Source organism: Polistes canadensis, unplaced genomic scaffold (genome assembly GCF_001313835.1).
Source record: "Polistes canadensis isolate GaletaPanama2010 unplaced genomic scaffold, ASM131383v1 scaffold_10, whole genome shotgun sequence".
In the NCBI taxonomy this organism is placed as follows: Eukaryota; Metazoa; Arthropoda; class Insecta; order Hymenoptera; family Vespidae; genus Polistes; species Polistes canadensis.
Window position 1 is genome coordinate 1,511,499 of NW_014569557.1, and position 23,485 is coordinate 1,534,983.

The 23,485-nt window shown below is 39.2% G+C and overlaps 3 protein-coding genes across 11 annotated transcripts; 2 read left to right on the forward strand and 1 right to left on the reverse strand.

Moving 5' to 3' along the window:
* Positions 1–424: 424 nt before the first annotated feature.
* LOC106792690 lies at positions 425–17,995 on the reverse strand. Of its 2 annotated transcripts, none has more exons than XM_014759198.1 (18): positions 17,893–17,995; positions 15,913–16,035; positions 15,017–15,160; positions 14,023–14,351; positions 13,790–13,967; positions 13,189–13,626; positions 12,798–13,104; positions 12,132–12,709; positions 11,925–12,051; positions 10,970–11,154; positions 10,478–10,882; positions 9,876–10,398; positions 9,492–9,680; positions 9,218–9,423; positions 8,892–9,134; positions 8,565–8,817; positions 6,814–7,076; positions 425–5,505 (listed from the first exon to the last, which is right to left on the reverse strand). In XM_014759198.1, the coding sequence occupies exons 2-18, from the start codon at positions 15,916–15,918 to the stop codon at positions 4,936–4,938; spliced, it is 4,944 nt and encodes a 1,647-aa protein (XP_014614684.1). In that variant the 5' UTR covers positions 15,919–16,035; positions 17,893–17,995; the 3' UTR covers positions 425–4,935. The 2 variants fall into 2 exon arrangements, with proteins under 2 accessions (XP_014614684.1, XP_014614680.1); XM_014759194.1 differs by having other exon boundaries at positions 10,970–11,178.
* LOC106792722 (alpha-tocopherol transfer protein-like) lies at positions 17,400–21,725 on the forward strand. Of its 8 annotated transcripts, none has more exons than XM_014759227.1 (7): positions 18,025–19,592; positions 20,092–20,169; positions 20,222–20,354; positions 20,505–20,828; positions 20,896–21,280; positions 21,362–21,467; positions 21,556–21,725. In XM_014759227.1, exons 4-7 carry the CDS (start codon positions 20,557–20,559, stop codon positions 21,651–21,653), a joined length of 861 nt encoding a protein of 286 aa, XP_014614713.1. In that variant the 5' UTR covers positions 18,025–19,592; positions 20,092–20,169; positions 20,222–20,354; positions 20,505–20,556; the 3' UTR covers positions 21,654–21,725. The 8 variants fall into 8 exon arrangements, with proteins under 8 accessions (XP_014614723.1, XP_014614748.1, XP_014614713.1 ...); XM_014759251.1 differs by having other exon boundaries at positions 20,222–20,321; XM_014759237.1 differs by lacking the exons at positions 18,025–19,592; positions 20,092–20,169 and adding an exon at positions 17,400–17,539.
* Positions 21,726–21,832: 107 nt separating this feature from the next.
* LOC106792770 (endoplasmic reticulum resident protein 29) lies at positions 21,833–23,393 on the forward strand. Its single transcript, XM_014759286.1, has 3 exons — positions 21,833–22,367; positions 22,615–23,013; positions 23,097–23,393. Exons 1-3 carry the CDS (start codon positions 22,260–22,262, stop codon positions 23,331–23,333), a joined length of 744 nt encoding a protein of 247 aa, XP_014614772.1. The 5' UTR covers positions 21,833–22,259; the 3' UTR covers positions 23,334–23,393.
* The last annotated feature ends 92 nt before the right edge of the window (positions 23,394–23,485 follow it).

Below are 23,485 nucleotides of genomic sequence, written 5' to 3' on the forward strand. Positions count from 1 at the left end.
GCAACACGCGTGAATTGGTTTTTTTCGAGATAACGATCAACTAGGAGAACGTCCTATAGTAGCACATTTTGCATGTTCAGTCCGCGCACTTTGTCGCATTTTAAGTTCATTCGGATTTACATCTTTCCAAGTTTTACTTTATAAACCAAAATTTGAACAAATGAATATTTCCCTGTTTATGCGTTAGACGATTTATTCATTTTTTTTTATCCGAAAGTTCTCAATATTTTCTTGCAATGTTATTCAAGATTTGTACAAATTGATCCGAAAATTGATATAGCAAATGCTCAATCAAAATCATTTCACAGCGATCATAACGAATCATAAATCGTGAAAATCTGAACGAACTTATGCGATTCAATATGCATGCATATACGTATACATAGATGCAATAACGTTAACAATAAAATTGATGATAGATCGATACTTTTTGCTTCCTTCATCTTGGAATATTGTATTCGCGCCAGAATTTATTGTTTCTCTATCTTTACTATCATTATCGCTAGGAAATTTGGTCTGATCGCGAAGACAAAAAACGTAGATCCTTTTCGCGCGCTATCGTACGTATAACGAGTAATGACCATTTTAATCCTAAATACGTCGCCGCTTCTTAATTAAACTAACTTCTAACATCTAACAGTATTGAATAGAGAATACAATATCGTTCGATCGGCTGATTTTTGTACCGTGATATATGCATTATTTATTTCATTTTTTCTGTATCCAGTCGATAACAATAATTATTTTATTTATATATTATGTCTCTAATAATACTAATGATAATATAATCGTAAGAATAAAAATCATCTCTATTTCTTGAAATATAAATAAAAGAAAAAGTGAGTTTTGCAACTAAAGTCGTTGATAGATAAGATTTATAAAACGAAAGACAGACGGATAATTTTCTATAATCGCTAGAAATTGGATACAGAGAATAAAAGGAATATGCTGTCGATCGATAGTAAATTAATTGTTCTTTTTTCGGTTCTCACGAAATTCTTATTGAAAAATTACTCCTCGAATTTTGTCGAGCATGAATTTGTTGTCTACTCCGATGATCTAAAGGTTTCTCTAATTGCGACGTGTTACTGCCATTCGAAAAGTAGCGCTACCGATATTCCAAATGAAATGTACAAACGGTTAGAACTTTATGTGGAAATGTTCTGGCGCAATATTATAATCACGATTCATTAAGTACCCACGGTTTCGAAATTTCCGTATCAGTCTTTTTTTTAACATTTCCTGAATCAAGATCATAACTTATGTTAGTACGCTCTCACTATTATGTCTGATAAATCGTGTTAATAGGAAGTTAATGGCAAAGTATGAAAATCTTGTTTGATACGCGATCATACATATTTTTCTACGTATATATGTACGACGCGTGCACGTATATAAGGGATAAAGGAAAAACAATAGAAAAACTTGTAAAAATAATAGAAACGATGACGAGAGGGATACATAAACCGATCTTATATATCTTATTGTTAGCCGTTCATTCATTGGGAGTTCGATGCTTATTGCATAAAGATTTCGTTAATTCGCTCGGTCGACGAATGATTATTGTTGATTCAGGCAGGCTTTTAAACGTTCGTTTATCCTTATCACGAACGCGAAGGATCGATCTATCGACCGAGCAGAAAATATTTTTCAATCCGAAAGATCGATATGCAAAGTGTACGTTTGTTTGGGTGTTGTCCTATGTGGCTGGCCTACGACTAACGCGTTGCATCTAAGATGATAGTCGATACACTTTGTAAATTTGTGCTCTCACTTTTTGCTTCGTTTCGATATGTTGCGCACCGATCTTCTTGCCCTTTTGTGACAAATGAAAAAGAAAAGAATTGCAAGCAAATGAAGGATACAAGAAGAAGACGCGTATAACAAGACAGATATCATCGCTTTCCTTTCTTTCAATGAATACTGGATAACGCGCGTTTATAATTTTTCAAATTTCGAATTAACGTGGAAATGTACAAGTATATACTTTGCACTCGTGTAAACGCATGACATAACAAACATGAATAATCTAGTCTTCATCGACTGACGATAATCGAATGAGAGAAAATGAGTAAGTATGAACAAGGACATTTTGTATAAAATACAATGCAAGTAGCGACGTAACAACACTTTGCAATAGTTAAATACAGTATGTATACGTATGTATATAAGAGGTGCGGTATTTAAAACCTTATACTCGAATATCTTTCTCTCTTTTTTTTAATCGTTATCGAACAAAATCATTTGGTCCGTTTCTAAAAATGTTGAACATTTAAAAGGAGATTTTTTCTAAACGTCCTATCTATTCGTCATTTTGCAAACATTCATTTTTTCCAAGAATTTACATTTATTATATCGTATACTACTTGTTCTTGTGACTTGTCAATCCGACAAGTTGAGATCAATCAATTATAAATAACGGGGGAAAGAAAGAAAAATGAAAGAAAAATGAAAGAATTTGGCGATCTTTCGAATTCCTTCGCAGAACACATCTTTGGATTCTCGATTGGACGGTTTCGAAGTTGTATCGATGTTGTCGAAGAACGTCTTCAATACTTTTCCGCGAATATGCAAAGATAATATCATATTTGTTCATTTACATAGGTGGAGATTAGGTAAGGTAAACGGAGACGGTAGGAACGAATGTGAATCAAAGTATTACGTTGAAAATATAATCCGAATAAAGGTGACGTTTGGAAAAATACGGCTCCTTCGTTATTTTCCATTCCTTTTGTTCGAAACATTAGTTCGTATCATCTGTTTAATCGACTAAGATATCGGAGTATATATCGTCTTAAATGCCACGTTCTGTATAATATGTATATTTTATGTATTGTATGCATACCCTACGATCTTTTTCTTTTTTTTTCTTTTTCTTTTTCTTTTTCTTTTTCTTTTTAATTTGTTTTATCAATCGTATATATCATTTGATAACGTCATTCTCAATGCACGTATAAATAAAGAGGAAATCAGGTTGATTCGATTGCGCGACGAAGATTCGTCGTGACCTGATTATTATTTGCTTGCTCTCGCGCATCTGTACATTTACCGTTTGCTCTATCTCTGCGAATACGTTCTCTTCCTTTAATCGATCATAAAGCAGATGGGACGAGTCTTCTACGTACATTACAATGACGGAATGGACACGCGCGGGTGTCGAACCAAACTTTAGAGGTCTATACCTCCTCCTAGGAAATAGAATAAGGATCCAAAAATAGCCAAAGAAGCTAGAAATCTGCTATGGGTAGGACCATGGATAGGACCATGGATGGGTAGGATCGAGTCGTGCGCTATGTAGACAATTCTTGAAGGAAACGAACTTGTCATCCTTTATTCGTTCGGCTAATTAAATCGACTTGGAAAGTCAAATAACGCGTTAACGCGCATCAGTTCGCAACCTCAACGGAATAACTAGCTGCAATATATTATAATGATTTATAAGGATATGGTCTCATCTTTTGTTTTCAGGGTGAGATATTTAAAGGCACACCCCCACATTTCATTGTCCATCCTATGTAGATAAAATTTATCGTACTCTACGCATTATATACCTACATGATAAAAGTTTTTAAGTTGTTCCATTACGTTCGCACATACATGAATCCTGTGTGCGCTCGTCCAAGTATTTATTTTTACTAACATTTAATCAACTATATATTCTGCGAATAATCTGATTCTGTTAATGCATTTTTTTTTCTTTTTTTTTTCTTTTTCCTTTTCTTATTTCCATCGTAACACGAGAACGATTAATTTGCGTTTGAAATGAAAGACACGTTCGATTCTCAACGAGGACTTGCATTTTGTTAATCATTACAAGGAAAAGCCAACGTAGTTATTTAACGAAAAATATTTCGAAAGGAGGTGGTGAATCGTCCACACCGTTTGGAAGGTACGGTAACAGGTATGAAAAACATGCAACACGCGTTGGTGATGTACTTTGGTCTGGACGCGATAACATTTTTTATAATCGGCCAACATTTATATATATTCGTTCGCGAATATATTACAATATTGAAGGAAATATACTTTTTTTCTCTAAATTGAATCTGCATTGCTCACGTACATTGGAACATCAAGATAATACTCTCGTCGATTGTATTAGCACCTGCGAACAAGTTCCAGCTTTCGCGTAGAAGAATTAGAAGAGGATATATTAAGACTTTTTGGAGGAACCTTACTAAATATACGTCTTCCGCTTTGCAAATTCCTTTTCTCACACATCTTTTCGAAACGTAAATATATTCGGAATAACATTGTTTAGTATTTCTCTGTTTTTTCTTTTTCTTTTTTTCGTTTTTTCTTTTTTATTATTTTCTTCTTAAGGATATCTCGCGTGGTTTACACGTCAACGTTGCGAGAAATCTTTTACTTTCTTACCGTTATCATTTATTTTTGTTTATATCAGGATGATCTTAAAAAAATTCTATCGAAGTTAATATCGGCAACAAAGCCGGCTTTTCGCCCCTCTACCTCTCGTACTCATTTTCCTTGCCTTCAACGTGAAATGATAGACGAGCTAGATATTCTTCCTGAAAGGTTTTACGATCGATTACCTGGCTACGTTTATATGCTTCCAGCGATTCTAGCAGCGATTGCGTAGCGATAATGGCACCAGCACCAGCACCAACAGCAGCAGCAGCGATGGCATCCTTGCCTTTCTTTCTTATATATGTATGTATTTATGTATGTATGTATGTATGTATGTATGCATGCATGTATAGATGTATACACACATAGATATATTCCTTTGATATATTCATTTTATCCTGCGCTCTAACGTCATAATAACGGTCATAATAACGTTGCATTCGAACGTTCTGGTCGCGGAGCTCGTAATCGATATGTCGCCGGGATCCGCACCAAAGTATCGTAAGCGGAGAGGAAGAAAAAGAAAAGATGTATTTGAAATATCGGCGGGAGGACAAAGGCAATAGCTCACTTGCCCAAGCCAAACTTCATAAAGATAAGTTCTTTTCCCTTGGAAAGAATATCTCCGCCTGCACTAGCACCCGCCATTTCCGTAAACTTTTGCATCAGATTCGGGCCCGTACTCTGCTGCTGTTGCGGCTGTTGCTGTTGTTGTTGGCCTTGCGTCACGTTCGCCGGGGTTTTGCTTTGTGGAGTTGGAAGGACAGTAGGTATTCCTCTCATCGGTTTGTTACTGGGCTGCGAACTCTGCATCGACGATCCTTGATTTTGTTGACCATACCCTTGATTTTGTTGTTGTTGCACTTGTGGCTGCTGCTGTTGCTGTTGCGGTTGTTGTTGATATTGTTGTCCACCTTGCTGACCAAAACCTTGTCCTTGTTGCGGATATCCTTGATTTGGTTGCTGATAATTCTGGTTCTGTTGGTTTGCCTGTTGTTGATACGGTTGATTTTGCTGCTGCTGCTGCTGAGATTGATAGTCGAGCTGCTGTTGCTGCATGTGTTGTCCCGGAACTTGCATGCCACCTGGCACATTACTACCAGCGGCTCGATTGCCCATGCCTCCCCTCCCCTTCCCCTGAAAACGAAACGTAGTACGTGACACCATCTTCACCAACTTTTTAAGTACACATACTCGCAGCAAGTTTCAAATGTTTTTTCACGCTCCCTAGAATTGAACGCAAACGTCCGTTTCTTTGGATCGATCGATTGTAATTATGCATCGATATGTTCATGAAAAATGACGCTGAGAGCGTTTCAATCATTTTGATACTCACTGTACCCATGTATCTATGCATTAGATACTTCGACGCGTTTGTCTTCTCATTTCTTTCTTCCTCTCTTTTTAATACCAATACCTACGAATTCCTTGATACGCGTTCTTCTTTTTCCTAGTTAAATATAGGTAATTAAACCTAAAAGAAACGGAGATTCAAGGAAGAAGGAGGACAAGTGCTATGTGAATGTGAATGCTATACATGACGATGTTAATAATGTCGAATTTGCCAGTTCGTCGGATTTTTTAGCTGCCGACGATCGTGATGTATTCTGTTGAATACGTGTAAGCGTATGTTTATTATGTATCATCATGCTATTAGTGCACATTCAATTAAGCGTAATAGCGACGCACACAAGCCGTCATGAACCAAATAAAAAGGTACTTTTTCTTAATGTTCAAATTTAGTATCCCTGTAGATATCCTTTAAAAATTTCAAATAATCGTTCGAATGATTATGCAAACAACGATGAATCGTGATGTTAGTTGAAAAAAACAAATTCGATCGTGGGATATTATTTGAAAACAATAGATGGACTTGTTGACATCGATAGATGCGCAATTATCGAGGGTTCCTTGTTAATTCATGCCAAATTAAAAGAGACTTCAACTTCATGCAATATTGCATAAACAATTATTTATGTACTAGCCTCTTTGCAATATCAAAAGTTAGATTGAATCAAAATCGTTAAAGGATCTTGGACAAATATCATCATTTAATTTGTAGCATAAATTTCGAGTCAATCTTATTATCTCTTTCAATGATAAAATAAAATATACGCACATATACACGCACACACAATTACACATTTAGATTGCAATATGAAATGTAAAGATTTTCAAAAATTTGTTGATATCTTTTTACAAGGAACTCCCCACAGTCGTGCTTAAAAATGAGTTAGCGAAATCAGTAAGTCCGATTATTGTAGAAAAAATTATACAAGGTGGTTACGAACTATTTTCGAGCTGACCACCCTGCATGTTTTATTCGTCGAGGAGAAATGGCATAAAGCAGAGAGAGAGAGATAGATAGATAGATAGAGAGAGAGAGAGAGAGAGAGAGAGAGAGAGAGAGAGAGACGGAAAGTTTCGGAAGAGGAGGGCACTCACCTGTTGTTGAAGGTGGGGTGGAAGGGGCCCTTGCTGATGGGCACCCATGACACCACCGCCGGAAGGCAAGTGACTGGGCCCATGCTGATTAGACGTAGTTACAGTCGTATAACTATGGTGATTCGCTTGTTGGTACGCTAGATGCGGTGGATTGTTTTGTTGTAGTTGATGTTGTTGGTTGTTCATTAGTGGTTGTTGTTGTTGTTGTTGTTGTCTAGAGTCTAAGTGACAGACAGGGACAGACACAGGCACAATGCAGGCATCTAGCAACAGAGAAGAGAACAGAACCGTGTTGTCATTTATGGCTCATTTACTTTTTTCTATTGGTCTTTCTTGCTATTTTGCTTTTTCCCTTTGCTTTTCTTTTTCTTGTTCTTTTTATACGAGTTCAGAAATGATAATCGCGTTAACAAAATTTCCAATTCTATGAATTTATATGAACAAATGATCAAAAGAGAAAATATTTGATCGAACGTCAATCTTTCCAAATGTTCTCTTTAAGTTAACGTTTGATTTCAATATGAACATGAAAAAATAGCTATAGCACTGGATTATTATGATAGGATTAACAACATTTAGCAATAAATAAAATCAATGGAATTAATGTGAAACGAACTTTGTGACATGAACGACGTGCGACTGCGAATAACATCGCAAACGTGATAAAAATGTATATATATATATATGCATACGTATATAATATATATATATATATATATATATATATATATATAGGAAGATAATTATTAAATGGCCAGCATGACAACACGACACGAACGACAATCATGTGACACGACGACCATCGACCAGTTCAGGCACACAAAGAGACAGACCATGTCGGTATATAGAGTATAAACGCATTATTTTATAGTACATGATCGTGTTGTATAGAATCCGTTTACAAGTAAATAAAGTGTATACATAATACGTCCGTATAAAATAGATAGAGAGAATAGGACAGATATGTAGAGAGAAGTACGGAGCAAAAAACTCTCGTAGAGCAGGAAGAAAAAAAACAATATATATATTTATATATGTGTGTGTGTACAGTATGCTTAAGTAGAGAGAACACTGAAAGCAGCTTAGTGTTTTATTGCGCATATATATTGCCGTGTGTATGAGACAGCCTATGTTTTCAAGACAATTAATTGATATAGAAACTCAATGATCCAATTTACGAGTGAAAGATTGAGTCAATTTCTCCTCCCATAAGCTAGTACACTCATCGAATTTGCAATCTAATTTCTTGGCGACAGAGTGCAATAGTGCGATTAAACGGTATAACAAAAATCCGAGATTTTCCAAAAGAACGATGCCATTACAATTCTCGCGGGTTAATAAAGATATTTTTAGATCTTAATAATAATAATAATAATAATAATAATAATAATAATAACGCTCGATCGGTCGACGAGATTAGTGTGACCCTTCTGCTCGTCGTCTCGCACATCTAGTTTCGTGTCTTGTGCTGTGCTTGCCGTTTTTTATTCCGATTCATAAGAAAAGAAATGCTTTTACATAAGATCTATAAAGCTTTTCCCGATCAAATAAATAATAGAAAAAGAAAAGAATCATTCGATAATAAAAGTAGATCTCGTTTATATGTGGAGGTGTTCTAGATAGCACATCGGAGATAAGGTTGTAGAATTGGGCGAAAGGAATCAGTCGTGAGACTTTCGTGTCGCGGCATATTGCGTTACAAAGAGTAGAATGAACGTAATCAAAAGTAAATTCGTTAGATGAAATTTTACCTTTACTACGACGGTGGCCAGTTGGTGGAGGTTCTCTCGGTGGAGGAGGTGGTCCCCTTGCACCGGGTCCTTGACTCTGTCCCGGTGGCCTTCTACCTCCTTGAGTCGGTTGACCCTGGTTAGAGGCTTCCATGAGGAAATTACTTGGCACTAGACCGCGAACTCCGTTCAGTTCGCCCATGTAAAATCCATCAGAGTCCATTTCACCGTAAACACAAATTTCGTTACCGGCATGGAACGGTAACTCGACTTGCTGCAAAAGTTTCAACGAAAACGAGTTATTGAATAACATTTTCATTAATAATCGCACTCATTTGATTTAATTACCGCATCCGGATTAGGCGAAAGTTCCTGTGGATTATAATCGTACATCGCTATCATTTTTTTCATTGGCATACTCGCATAAATATCTCCCCATCTTTCATTAGATGCGGGACCTCGTCTATTAGGTTGTCCTTGACCACCCTGATTTTGATCTTTCAATTCTTCGACCATATTATGTGGCACGTATCCTCTTCTGCCGCGACATTCGCCCCAATAAAAACCATCGGCATCCTTTTCACCGTACACCTAAACGAAGACAGCTAGTATCATAAATACGAACGACAAAGAAAAATGAATTTTCTTAAGTTGAAACATATGTGATCGAGAACCTTGATAGTGTCTCCCTCGGAGAATTGTAATTCTTCTTCGAGGGCGTTAGGATTTGGCGACATAGTGGTCGGATCGTAATTGAACAATGCGATAAATCGGCGCACTCTTTTATTCATTTGTTGAACCCCGCTTGCTGGATGAACGTTGCCACCTTGACCTTGATTTACTCTAGCGCCATAGATCGGCCCTCTCATCCTTTGATTACCTGAAAGATCAAATCATTATTATTATTATTCTTTATTTATGGGACATACATATATCATTTACAGATACCTGTTTGATCATAATAGGCCTCCTGAGGTCTAGCAGGCCCTCCCATTCTAACCGATCTATAGTTTCCAGGTGGTCCTTGAGGGCCTTGAGGACCGTAACGATGATGATGAGGCGACATTCCTCGACCTCTTCGAGATGGATCATCCTCTTCGCTATAGTTGGCTTCGCTAGCAGAATCCTTGGTGATTTCTGGAACAGCTAAAGATAATTAGCCAAGGAAACCACCTTTAATTGTGGTATAAAAAGGAAAGATTAAAACAGACGAAAAGGTAACTGGGAGAGAAAGTGAGTGAGTGAGAGAGAGAGAGAGAAAGAGAGAGAGAGAGAGACACACAGAGTTATCGGGGGACGAGTTATCATCGCAAGGAAGACAAAATTCCTCACCCATTTGAGAGATGCTCTGTCCTGGAAATATTTCCTTGTCGGAGAGGTTTTCATCTGTTTCAATGATTACTTGACCATGCGCATCGACTTTGGTACCTTGTCTTCTCATGTGCGATGGAACAGGTGCCGTGGGATATCGCTGAGCGGTAGTCATACGATGACGGTTCGGATCATCTTGTTGCAAGACGCTCGAAGATTGTTGCTGTTGACCTTGATCGAGCATGTGTTGCGTTCCGTGCTGTAAATGAGTACTCGTACCACCTCGAAGAACGCTGCAAGGAATCGCAGTGGCACAACTGTCTCCCGATTGACTCTCCCTGCTCTTCGTACGAACTGTTATGTGTTTCGGATTGAGACCCATAAGTTTGTGTATGTCGACTAAAGCGTGATCGCCGGTAGGACTGTCAACGTCGGTAACTTTTTTTCCATCGGCATATACCGCGTAACCGGTGACGGCCGAACCGTTTAGGGCAACAGGCTGCCAGGTCACTAGCAAAGTGCCGTCCTGCGGTCCAGCCTCCACCTGTGATTGCATCATACTGATATCAATTACTAACATACTATCGATAAAAGAATATGACTAATCAAAGTCCGCTATTAACCTGGATATCGACCGGAGGATCCGGCAACCCTTTCGGCAATGTCTTAAAGTGGACATGACAGGCCCAATTGTTTACCGCTTGAGCATTTTGATCCTCGAAGTGCGTTGCTCTTAAATTTTTCGCTTTTACCGTCACCCTGTAGATCGTCGAGGGTGCCAAACCAGTGATCGTGTGTCTATAAACCCCTGGCTTGACGGTTCTAACTTCGACGTTATTCACACAAACTACGTGTTGGTGGTTGCTATTGCTCGGCAACCACGATATCACGGCGCTGGTTGCTGTCACGTTCGATGCTTTTACGGCAGTTGGACCCAAAGCAATATCTTTGCCGATTACCATTGTACAAGCTGCATCCCTCGATGTTCTTCTCGAATGCGTCACCGATCGCACGCTTATTCTGTGGGGCTAAATTAATCAAAGAAAGGAACAAAATAATGATTAACGACCATCGTTCTATATTATCGCGTATTGCTAAAGGGATTTTTTACAAACCCTAGTAGAATCAACTCCTTCGACCAACGCTCTCGTTCTTTCGGACGCTTTAACGGTAACCTTCAATACACCATCCACGTAGACGTGATAGGATTCTAGTTGATGAGGATTTTCAGGAGCGGTCCACCCAATCAAGACGCTCTTGTTCAGTTGTCGTTCGAGAGTAAGGTGCTGCGGCGCCGGAACTAGGTCCGAAAACAGGTAGACTTCTTCAGGAGGAAAAAGACAAGACGAGCCTAGCTGTAGCTAGAAACCTTTCCACTATCTATCTCTCTAAACGAGCCTAAATCCAGCAAATACTCAACGTCTGTGCAATATTCAGATACGACAGCACCAACATAACAAATCACTTCGCGCGTGCCATGTGTCTCAATCGTTATATCTCGAGTATTCTTGTGAAAGCAAAGTATACTTTGTGCACAGAGATATGCACACGATGCATAGACAATAATGTACAGATACTAACAAGAATTTCATATATATGTACGTCAAACTCAGAAATATAGACATTTGTCAAGCTTACATGTATCGATCTATCGAATGGTGATCTAAAAACCAAAGGAAAACTGAACTTTAAGGAAATCATCCAAGTGTGCCGAGTAAAAAAGAAACATAATCACAAATTCAATTGTGCTCGAATGATTATTTTGTCTCTAAATAAATATATATATATATATATATATATATATATATATATATATATATATATATGTACTTATTCAAACGTATACTTTCTACCGCTGTAAAATGTACAATGAAAATATCTATATGCATCGAGAGTAGTGTGCCAATCGTGTTACACTCAAAGAAAATCTACTTTACATCGAAATGCGCAATGCTACAGCTCTACCTCGTAATAATTTGATACAAGCAAAATATTCTGTACACAACTTATCCGATAGAAAATAATATATGGATGTATATATCGACACATTATGTTATGACGTTTACAAACCTGGTGGTTCTTGTTCCTCTTCGTCCGCAATATTGTCTAATTCAGCGTAAACGGATAGTTCGGCTTGTCGATTTCGATTTCCTTCTTCTAAAGCAGCTAATTCTAGATCGATGTCCTGCAGGTAACACTAAAATAAAAATGATTCGTTGAGCGAGATCTGTCGATCATTCGCGCTCGAACGCGTATACGCGCATTAGCATTGCTCACTTGTGGAATATTCGTTGAGGCGGAATCATCGACGTCCCTGAGCCCGAGGACAGCTTGATGAAAAGCCAACAAATCGTCGCCAATGATCTTTTGTACAAAGTTAGCGGGTACGAGACCACGTCTTCCATCAAGAGTTTCAGCGTCGAGGAAACCGTCGTCGTCCGGTTGGCCCCAAACAAGAAGATAATCTCCACCTTGCACGGGTAACTCTGCTTCTGGATTTTCATTAGGGGAATGCTGAAAGGGCTCGTACGTGAAGCGAGCTGTATAAACGTAACATCTGCCCTTGCCAGGTATGTCCAACATGTCGACTTGACCCTCAGGTACTATGTTTTCATTGGTCAATCTTTCTAAAGGATTAGTAAGTATACTAGTAGGGATTTTTGGCATTTGTCGTGGGCCAAGAAAATGATGACCCGTTGTGCCAGTCGCTGTTGGCGAACTAGCTCGCAAACTTTGTTGTATTTGTTGAATAATCGCTTGTTGTTGCAATTGATTCGCTTGCGATTGGGCAGAGAGTTGTTGCATCGCTTGTAAGGGATCTCCTATCGCTTGTAACAAGTTTCCCGATGTAGTAACTAAAATAAATCGTATATAAAATCACATGATTTCAATAGGGAATAGGAAAGAGTCAATGATCGGCGATGATTAGAAAAGATTACCAACCCGAGCTGACGCCCGGGATGTTGTAAGCATTGGTCCCGACGGTTGAATAAGTCGAGCCGCTTGTAGCATAGCTGCTTGGAGCGCTCGAATAAGGAAGAACGGTTTGAGGAACGCTCGTAAGCGGCCCTAACGTCGAATGGAAGGATGCCGTTGAATACGGGGTCATCGTAGACAAAGTTGTTTGCGTAATATTCGAAGGCGGAACTGAATAGTTGAGGTGAGACAGTTGAGGATTGAAAGAAGTCGCTCCTGAACTGTAAGTCCCATTGGGATGCGTCGCCATCGATAGATTAGGATAAGTCGTAGACTGTCGACAATCGCGTCAAAATGTTGTTTTTTTTGTTACAAATTTCACTTTCACATTTGATTTTCTCAACGATTAATATGTTACCTGTTGAGAAGCATGCTGACTGCCGTTTAATTGATAACTTTGTGCAGTCTGAGTCGGTTGCGTATAATGAGGTATCACACTTTGATTCGACGATGTCAGGTACGAAGACGAGCTCGGGTGTTGTTGCTGTTGAAGCGGTTGCTGATAAGTTTGCGTATGCGGGTAACTCTCTTGATACTGATTACTAGTAAAGTGTGTGTGCGCTTGTTGCTTTTGTTGGGTGGGCAAGGTTCCTTGAGAATGAGAACTCGACAAATCCGCTTGTTGTTGCTGCTGTTGGTATTGTTGGAGCTTTTGTTGAAAAGCAGGCTGCGACTGACTCGTCGAGAGAGACGGTGCTGGCGGTATTGGTTCGCTATAGTGATACGGAGGCCCGTTTGGCGTCAACGGTGGACAACCAGGCATCATCGGCGTCAATGGCATGGGTGATCCTGCGTACTAAATTATGCGAATAGAATGTGAATTATGAACATACACGAATGTACGAGTTATCTACTTCTAATTGTAAGTAAAAACCTTCCGGTTGACGTTCGAAAGCGCGCATATATAAATTGTATAGTATTTGGTAAATACTGTTACCGAATGCAATTATTCTACGTACATGGCCCATTTGCGTGGACATCGCCAGATTAAGAGCATGCGGATGAGGAGGGTGCTGGTGTTGGCCCAAATTAGGAAGGTTCTCCGAACTGGATCGAAGAATACTTTGCGTGGCCGATGGTTGCTGCGTAGTTATAGTTCCTCGAGCATGATCCAAGTCGTGCAACATTCTGCCGGCACTAAATGTCAAGCGTTAATAGATGCGTAGACGTAAACTGCTACTATCCTGCTTACCTGCTACTGTCCTGCTCGATCTTGGCAATAATTCTGTCAATTTCAGAGCCAGCCGGAGGCCAAGTGGACGAAGGAATTGCGGATGTAACGTGACCGACTGTTGGGCCACGACTTCGAGTCCTTCTCAAGCTCGTCAATTCTAGCGATAATTCTTCGTGTTTAACTATCTGCAATTCGGTTTTTTTCTCCAACTCTCGAATTTTCGACTGCAGAGCTTCGATCGATTCTGGGCCTTGATATCGACCTCCCAACTTCTCGCGTAGCTGATTCTGTGCTTCCGCGTGTTGTCGTTCCAAATCCGTCCTCCGAGCTTCGGTATCTCGCATTTGCTGAAGTAGATATTATAACGGTTCATATCTCTAAGTAAAACTTTGACTATATGCGATAATAATCCCTTTGAAATCGATAGGAATTTATAGAGAAAAGATAAGTAATCGCGCATCGACGTTACCAAGTATTTTCAGAGTTGATGCAACATCGATAGACGACGTAGAAGGAACACATAAAAGGGGCACATATGAACGTCCTAAAATCGCGAGAACAAGAGGCTCGGAGGGGTAGGAGAAGGAGATATGAGGGAGGGAGGGAGGGGGAGGAGGAGAGGGGAAGGGGGAGTTGAAAAAAGAGAAGCTTTGGCTCGATTTCCGTCGAGTACAACAAGGCTGGACTCGTAACCGTTTTTAATAACCCGAAGCGACGTCTAGTTGGAAATATGATGCAAAACGGAAATCGTTGGTGCGATGTTAATAATGAAAGAAGGTGGAGGAGGCTTTGTACTCGGGATGCCTGCGGCCAGAGAAGGAAGCAAACTCGGACGGCCGTGCACGATGTGTCATCAAATCTTAACTTTTTGTACCTTTTTTTACCTTATTTTATCATTTGTTTCTTCTTACACTACATAGATAGGTGCATGCGAGAATACTTATAATATATTTGTACCGGAAAAGGCAGAATTATAAGAATAAGAAAGAGAAGAAGAGAGGAAGAGAATTACCTCGAGGATGGACTCGAGAATTGGATCCTGCATGATCGTGGAGGTGGTAGCCCCGACAGCAGATCCGGTAGCCTGCAGCTGCGGAGCCTGAGGTGCCGTGGAAGCGCCACCTCCAACACCACAGCACTGCAACATCCCTGAAGTCTGAGACCCTTGTCCGTCGTTATCACGGCTAGTCCCTATCGATCTAGCATGTATCTCTAGCTATCCTAATTAATTGCCGGCTTGCAACAGCGCCTGTAGTCGCTAGCGAATACTTTATTTATCACATGCGCTTTCAAAAATGCCAAACTAAAATGACTTTAACACGTTGTTATCGAGCAAATCTTTTTATTCTTCAAGCCTATCCTAACGAACAAATCTTATCGTCCTATTATTTCTCGTCCATTTTCTTTTTATATCTGAACTTGTTAACCTTGATTATTATTATTATTATTATTATTATTATTATTATTATTATTATTATTATTAGTCCACGTGTAGCCATCGGAATCAAGTCGCGCACAATTGCTGCTGCTGCTGCATAAGAGCCGTTTTCGGCGTATTCGAGTGACGCGTTAACGCATATTCCAAGAATTCCGATATTCGAAAAATTGTCTTCGATCGTTGGCAACAGGTTATTAGAGGAAGTTACGATTGATTACGATTACTAACCCTTTTGCATCTAATAGCGTTTAGACACGAATAGAATCGGTATCAAACGCTTCTTCCCGTATTACGTATTATTCCTTTAGTATTTTTTTGCAATTACGTATGAAGCAGCAGCAAAACAAGAAAGAAAAGAATAAGTATTTGAAGCTAAAACAAGCATCGAGAAAAGATGATTGATTGATTGCGTTTGGTCTCTCGCACATCGGTCTACTAAACGCAGATAAAACGAGACTACCAATACTTACATGCATCTCTACTCGTTATTCTTCCATCCGATGATTTTTCTTTGAATGCACCTTACGCGTTAAGGCTTATCTACATTTAATTATTGTCGACGTAGTATCTCTTCCTCCCTGTTGCCGGATAACCTAATAATTGTTTTGTTCATCAACCTTTGCACAAACCCTATCCAAATAAATATAATGTGTCAATCGTTCGTATCGCGATTTTAATATGCATTTTCATTCGAGTACAATTAATATTTCGTAAAACGAAAGAGAACAACGTCTTATCGTTAGAATCGAGAGATTACCTGAGAACAAATAAGTACATTTCAAAGGAAGAAATTTAAATAGATCAAAAATACACGCGTTCGTTCGTTCGTTCGTTCGCTCGTTCGTTCGTTGGTTCGTTCGCTCGCTCGCTTCGTCCACATCAACGGCGTTTAAATCACCTTTCGAATTATCGATTTTATTCTTACTCGGTGCGTCATACGATTCTTATTGATTACTGATTATCCTATCTCGTTAACTACGACATTTGACGGTTCTTACAGTCTAACGTTGAATCTTTGGAGATTTAGTCTTTAAAGAAGTCAAGAAAATGAACAAAAGTCAATCGAATCGAAACATCGACGTATTTAATTGGTAGAATCCTCCTTTTATTATTACTTTCTTTTACTTGTTAATGCAATACCCGCATCCTAAATCGTTTCCTTACGGCGAGACAAGCTCGACTACGCTTTCATTTTATCGGTTTGTCTCGTTTATCAACGACGTCGATAGGAAGTGATTAAAAGTAATCGAGGACGAAACGAACGGTGATAATTCTTTTCGACATAATAATAATCCTTTACCACGATAGGTCGTCCAAGAAATTTTCGAAAGAACCCACGTTAGTACGCACGCACCATTTCTCACAAAACGACGATTCTTGCGATAAATCGATATTGCGATTCGAATGATATCCGGTGGCATGCAATAAGAGATTATATAAAAGAAGAGGAATAACCAACGAGACCTTTTCCATTCGTCCAAATTTCGTTCTCTCGTAGAATTCGTAGAAAGGAAAAAAAAACTAGCCGAAAAGAAGAAAAAACACCGAAGGTATTATGTGCGAAAAATGCGAAGGAAATATGACGAAGAAGAATAATAATAATAATAATAAAATATCACAAGCGATAAAAGGGAAAGCTAAGAGAGATGGAAGGAGCGTGATTTAAGACTAAAAGATGGAGAGAACGAAAGAGAAGAAGGGAGGAGGTGGGCTGGTGGGAGATGGATGGGATGCTAGATGAACGGATCAGCGCAAAAGTCAAATCTTGCCTCGAACAAAAATCTGACTATAAGAAAAAGAGACAGAAGGAAGACAAATTAGTAGGAAATAGTGATCTCGAAGATAATAGGAACGCAACTAAGTTTCGATAAATGGGAAAGAGATCCTTTATCGTAGTAGATTTTAGATCGGGGACACGGCAAATGAGTGGTACGGCGCTGCTTATTGATCTCCCTACCAAAGAGATACGTGGAGAGTGTACGCGTAATGCAGGCGGTGCGCGCGAGGATGGAGCTGGTTCAACGTAGGGTGTCCAATCCTAAAAGCTCCTCCAATTGCTCGATACAAAATCGATACAAAAAGGATCGAAGGGAGAAGGTGAGAACGAAAGTAACGATATAGTAAACGTAACCCTCTCCCAATTACTCCGCCATATTGACTTTGATTTATCCTCGTCTCGGGCTCGCGACTCGAGTTCGTCGCCGTCGTCGAAACTGTCCACTCATAGCGGAGAGACCCGAACAAACGCTTTCCTAATCAAATTCACGTGCGATCCATCGAGCAATTTCATTAAAAAAACACTTTTGTTCGATCCTTAATACGTTTGTCACCCTTACCATCTTTCACGACGGCGACGATGGAAACACGCGATACGCACGACACAAGACACGCACACACACACACACGCACACACTCTCACACACACACACAACACGCAAAGAGACACTTACGATGACCGAATCGAAAGGATTGTGGCAGGCCAGGACTGCCGCTGCTGGTGTTGCTGCTGGTGCTGGTCGTGGTGGTGGTGGTGGTGGTGGTGGTGGTGGTGGTGGTGGTGGTGGTGGTGGTGGTGGTGGTGGTGCTGCTGCTGCTGCTGGTGGTGGTAGTGGTGGTGGTGGTGGTGCTGGTGCTGCTGCTATTGCTACTGCTACTGCTGCCAACGAACAAACTCCTCGGAACTCTTGAGCTTTTTCGCTTGCCTATCTCATCGTCCGTACACCCTCAAGATCTCTGCTCGAGCGTGGAAAGCAAGCGGCGGGAGAGGGTGAGCGGATGGGACCGCTGGAAAACGACGAAGGAGGAAGTATTCCCTTGCCGACGGATCGCGAGAGGGAAAAGGTGGGGGATCGGTCGTTCTCCACGTCGCTGCCGCTCCCCAAAAGGGATGGCCAAGGGGTAGCTCGTGGCGAAGGGCAAGAGGGGTGGCAACGAGCATGGATATGGGTCACTCGACGATCGATGCCGATACCGAGTGTCGCTGCGTTCTTCGAACTCCGTTTCGATCCCTCATCCTCTTTTCCCACCCTTATCTATTTAACTTCCGCTTTGAATCATCGTCGAAGCCATCTTTTAGATTCTTTAAACTCCTCCTAATTTGGCAGCCGTCCTAGTTTTTGAAACGTGCCACATCCGAAGAGAGTGCTTTCGTACGCATCTACGCGAGGGTGTAGCTTTCACAAAAGACCAATCAATACGTTTGACGACGACGACGACGACGACGACGACGACGACGACGATGACGATCTACCGATATCTCCTCGGCCTCGCCATTGCTTTCGCTACTACCCTCGTCCTTCCTTCATTTCTCTCTCTCTCTCTCGCCAATAAGCGCGCGCACCCACACACCTACACCTAGCGATACCATTGGTTTGTTCTCCCCTCTCTATTTCTCTACCACCCCTTTTTACAACCTATTCTTCCTCTTCCCTTTTTCCGAAATATCATTCTTTTTTCTTCTTTTTCTTTTTTTCTCCCCTTACGTTTTAGTCTATCGCCGATAATAATTAAGAGCTAGATCAAATTTCATTAGTCGACGAATTCCTCCTCCTACTTCCTCGATGGCCCATCATTTGCTATCTCCTTCATCTCGTAGTAATTCGGAATAATCGTTGTGGACGAAGTCAGGAACGTATTATGTTATTTTTCGTATGCCCAACCGAACGAATCTCCGTCGATTCGATTGCGTACTCGATCTTGACTCTCGACCGGTGGTGATGGTGGTAGTTCTCTTTTATTTAGCGTCCAGCCATGGAACGTGCTTTTCGAGAACCGCTAGACGATTATTTATGGGCTAGGGAAAATAGGGGTGTTCTAATTACGGCACTGCCTTGGGCGCAGGCGTTTCGACGATCCGACGACGACGTCACGGCGTTCTTACACACACCCAAGTATACCTGTTATACGCTTATCAATGAACGTACGACGCCTACGACAAATCCTGTTCCCTCTAGTGGTGAACCGGCCGACCCACCCGTTAGCCTTGTCCCTACTCTCGATTCCCGTTGCAACTTTGCTTTTCTCCCTTCCTTCTTCTTTATTTCTTTTCTTTTCTCTTTCGTCATCATTGTTTTCATGCATATGACAATACGAATCACGATGCTTTTTGATCTTTCAACCGATGATCGAGAATGAATCGAGCCTCGTCAATGTACGTACTACCTTCCTATATACATATATTTGTTCCGTTGATTTCGTCATCGCAGTACGTATCTTTCCCATTCACCGATTCGAATCAAAATCGATTTCACTCGCGTTTCGATATATTCCCATATCTTACAATTAGATAAATACTAATCTTATCGTTACATTATATTATTAATAGCGATTCCATCATTTTTCTGTTCTCATTTATTATTTCCGAGATTTTGTTGGGAAAACGTTTCTATTTCTTTGAAAACTGTCGTATATCCTTTCTAACGATATATCTATATGTCGAAAGAAATAGAGAAAAAAGAAAGGGGTGGAAGAAAGAAAAGATACATACACGCGAACAATTTTCACCGACGAGCCATATGCGATTTTTATCCATCGGATCTCGTGATGAACATTGCTTTCGGAGATTCAATTTATCTCGAGCGTTCTCGAATTGTTCGATTGTTGATAAGCCTATATATAATTAACACGTATTCAATTTACAATTGCTTTAGTTCGAAATAATTCGGCCAAAGTAGAACTGAGAACCTCGCAAAGTATGACAATTTCTCGAAAACGAAGCGTAAAATAAGGTATGTTTTTTCCAACGATCGAATTTGCGATTATATTCTATAATGTTTTTAGGACAAATTCGGAAAAAAAAGAAGCAACGAGCGGAGATAAACGGGACGTAACGAGCTAATAAAATAACGCATCCTTGACTTGTGTCGATATACGGGTATTCGTAAGATCTGAAATACAATACATAGATATATACGTAAGTCGATAACCAGGACAAATATTCAAACACATTTCATAGATTTATGGAATATTTTCTTTTATTCGCAAATCCTTTGCTTGATCTCTCATAATTTGTACTTTTATAAGAATTTGTTTGCAATATTTCTTAACTTATTGTTTATTACAGCACACATATTTATAAACTTTCTTATGAAAGATTTCTATTATTGCGTTCTAATATGAAACTCGGACATACGATCGAAGATTTGAGAGAAAAGTACCCCGAACTTACGGAGGAACTATTACTAAAGTTGGAAGAATGGATTCGGCAACGCAACCTTTCTGATATTCCAATAGAGCAGTTGGCAATCTTTGCACACAGTTGCTATTTCCAAACCGACGCGACATTGCGATGCATGGAAGCTTACTACAAAATAAGAACAACTTTTCCAGAGGTCTTTAGCAACCGCGATCCCAAATCAGAGAGCTTCCAATGTTCCCTAAAAAAGCTGTAATTACTTACTTATCTATTATTTTGACGCAATATTATATTACATATTATAAATATATTGTTGTAGTGTTGAAATTTCACGTTATAGAAACATTACAGCGCTACCTGTACCGGAACCCAATGGATATCGTATCATTTTTAAGCAATTAAAAGATACTAATCCGAATAAATATAAATTGGGCGATGCTTTAAAATTACTCATGATGACCGTGGATGCGACTCTTTATACCGAAGGCTGCGAACCCGGTTATATTTTTCTTTTCGATATGACTGGTGTATCTTTCGGACACTTGTCTACAATTTCCATCAGTAGTATTCGAAAATTCTTCCAATATATCCAAGACGGAATACCATTTAGATTGAAGGGTATTTATATCCTAAATGCGACCTGGATCCTCGATAAAGTCCTCGCGATCATAAGGCCCTTCATGAAATCAGAATTTTTTCAACTGGTAAAATTAACAAACAAGCGGGCTCTTGTTCTTTTTTCTTTTTCTATATATATTTTATCAAATAAACTCCTTGTTACATAGATACACGCATACACCGGCGAAGTATCGGAAGTTTACCAACATATACCTCCCAAGTGCCTTCCTAAAGATTTTGGTGGAGAATTGGACTACGTTGAAGTACTAAGTGGTAAATCGAATAACGTTCGCGCTTCAATATTTTCATAACTATTAAAGAATATTATTTTTAATACGTTTTCCCCCATATATATATATAGAAGAAAATTACCATAAATTACAACAATTGAGAGACTATTTCCTCGAAGAAGAAACCGTTTGTCAAAATTACAATGCCTCGCAAAAAAAGAATAAATAATTGTAATCATTTTATTTTGCATATTATACAAAATTGATCATCAAAGAATAAACGAAAATATATAGATCAAAATATATAATAGTTTGATACGATTCGTACCCACCCGCTAATGCACTTGCGCTGTAACATGGTCAGCAGAAAATGAGCGCGTCTTTATCCTACTTTATGCCATAGCGTGGCACACACATTCGTGGTCGATTCTGATTCGACGTTACTAAAGCATCTTCTCCCTTCCTCCTTACAGCTTGAAAATTCCTACAACTATTTCTCTCTCATATTACTTTTTCGAGTAATATCGATGACAATTAATTCCAATTAATTCATCTTCTCGATCTGATCTTTCCTGTCTCCTTCATAAAGTCTTGTCTTCCTTCGATTCTTCGATTGTATCGTTACGATAAGCGCACGAAAGAGTCAATATCAAGGAGGGAGACACCTCGGTGACGATTCAACGACACTTCCAGCAAAAGTTCAATATATTAGGAAAGAAAAATTACTAATCCGCTTTTCTTTCCTCAAATTTTTCTATTTTTATTTAATGTGACTTTTTTTTCTCTTTCTTTCATTCTTTTGACCCAATCGAATCGGTCGTTCTTCGAGAGTAAGATGTTAATACCGTTGATTTTATTCATCGGCACGATCATCGGATCGAGCGTTTCTATCGCCGAGGATTGCAAAGGTTGCGTCCCTTTGGATTCATATTCCTTTGACAAGGTATACACATTTCATTTCCTTTATTCTTTTCGATAATATCTTTTTAACCATTTCTATTCTCGTTTCTTTTGTATTATCGTTGTTTTTTATGACCCGTTACCATCGTTACCTGTACAATGTATACATGCATTTAATCCTTTTTCTCATTATTAAATAATTACTATTTTATCAATGAAAAAATAACAAGTACGCTTATACAATAATTGAACTTTCATATTTAATTGTCTATGTTTTATTATTATTACAGGTGATAGCCAAGTTTAAGGCAGTCGTTGTTAAATTTGACGTTGCATTCCCATACGGAGAAAAACATGAACAATTTGGAAAGATAGCGGCAACTACTAAAGATTCTCAAGATCTTTTAGTTGCCGAAGTTGGCGTTAAAGATTTCGGCAACAAAGATAACGCAGATTTGGCTAAGCGTTATAACATTAAAAAAGAAGATTTTCCAGTTGTTCTATTGTTTTTACAAGGAAGAACAGAACCTCTTAGGTTTATCGCAGAAAAGGATGTCGATTTTACTGCGGACAATATCAAACGATTCATTAAATCAAAGTCAGGTGTTTATCTTGGATTACCAGGTTGCGTAGAGCAATTGGATAGGCTCGCAGAAGAATTCAAAACTAGCCCAGAAAATGATAGACAGGTAAGATGGGCTAATTGAAAGAAACGATCTTCAAATTGTTAAACTATCTCTTAATAAATAAATGTATGATCCTTTCTTCTCAGGAAATTTTATACAAAGCTAAGGTTTTCGAAGATACATTACCAGAAACGCAACGCGCAGCTGCAAAGGTGTATGTTAAAATGATGGAAAGAATATTGGAGAGAGGAGACATATTCGTTCAAACGGAACAAACGCGACTAGAAGGTCTTCTAAAAGGAAAATTGTCAAACGAGAAGAAACGTACAATGGAAGAAAGAAGAAACATTTTACAATCATTTACGCATAGGGACGAGTTGTGAATAATTTTTTACACAATATGAATTTCTAATATATTAAAGAATATTCGAAAATATTGAAAATTGTCTTCTTTTTCTTGTTCTCTTATACAACGTATAATAATTGTTTTAATCTATACCACAGAGGTATACATTTTAAGGAAACTAAGTCTAGT

Excerpts from the sequence above, each read along its gene's own strand:
- LOC106792770 (XM_014759286.1), top strand. The coding sequence starts at position 22,260 with ATGTTAATACCGTTGATTTTATTCATCGGCACGATCATCGGATCGAGC. Across the intron at positions 22,368-22,614 it reads ATTCATATTCCTTTGACAAG|GTGATAGCCAAGTTTAAGGC; the intron begins GTATACACATTT and ends TTATTATTACAG. Across the intron at positions 23,014-23,096 it reads GCCCAGAAAATGATAGACAG|GAAATTTTATACAAAGCTAA; the intron begins GTAAGATGGGCT and ends CTTTCTTCTCAG.
- LOC106792690 (XM_014759194.1), bottom strand. Across the intron at positions 9,681-9,875 it reads ACAGAGCATCTCTCAAATGG|AAATCACCAAGGATTCTGCT; the intron begins GTGAGGAATTTT and ends TAGCTGTTCCAG. Across the intron at positions 5,506-6,813 it reads CACCCCACCTTCAACAACAG|GGGAAGGGGAGGGGAGGCAT; the intron begins GTGAGTGCCCTC and ends TTTCGTTTTCAG.
- LOC106792722 (XM_014759237.1), top strand. The coding sequence starts at position 20,557 with ATGAAACTCGGACATACGATCGAAGATTTGAGAGAAAAGTACCCCGAA. Across the intron at positions 21,281-21,361 it reads AATCAGAATTTTTTCAACTG|ATACACGCATACACCGGCGA; the intron begins GTAAAATTAACA and ends CTTGTTACATAG. Across the intron at positions 21,468-21,555 it reads CTACGTTGAAGTACTAAGTG|AAGAAAATTACCATAAATTA; the intron begins GTAAATCGAATA and ends ATATATATATAG.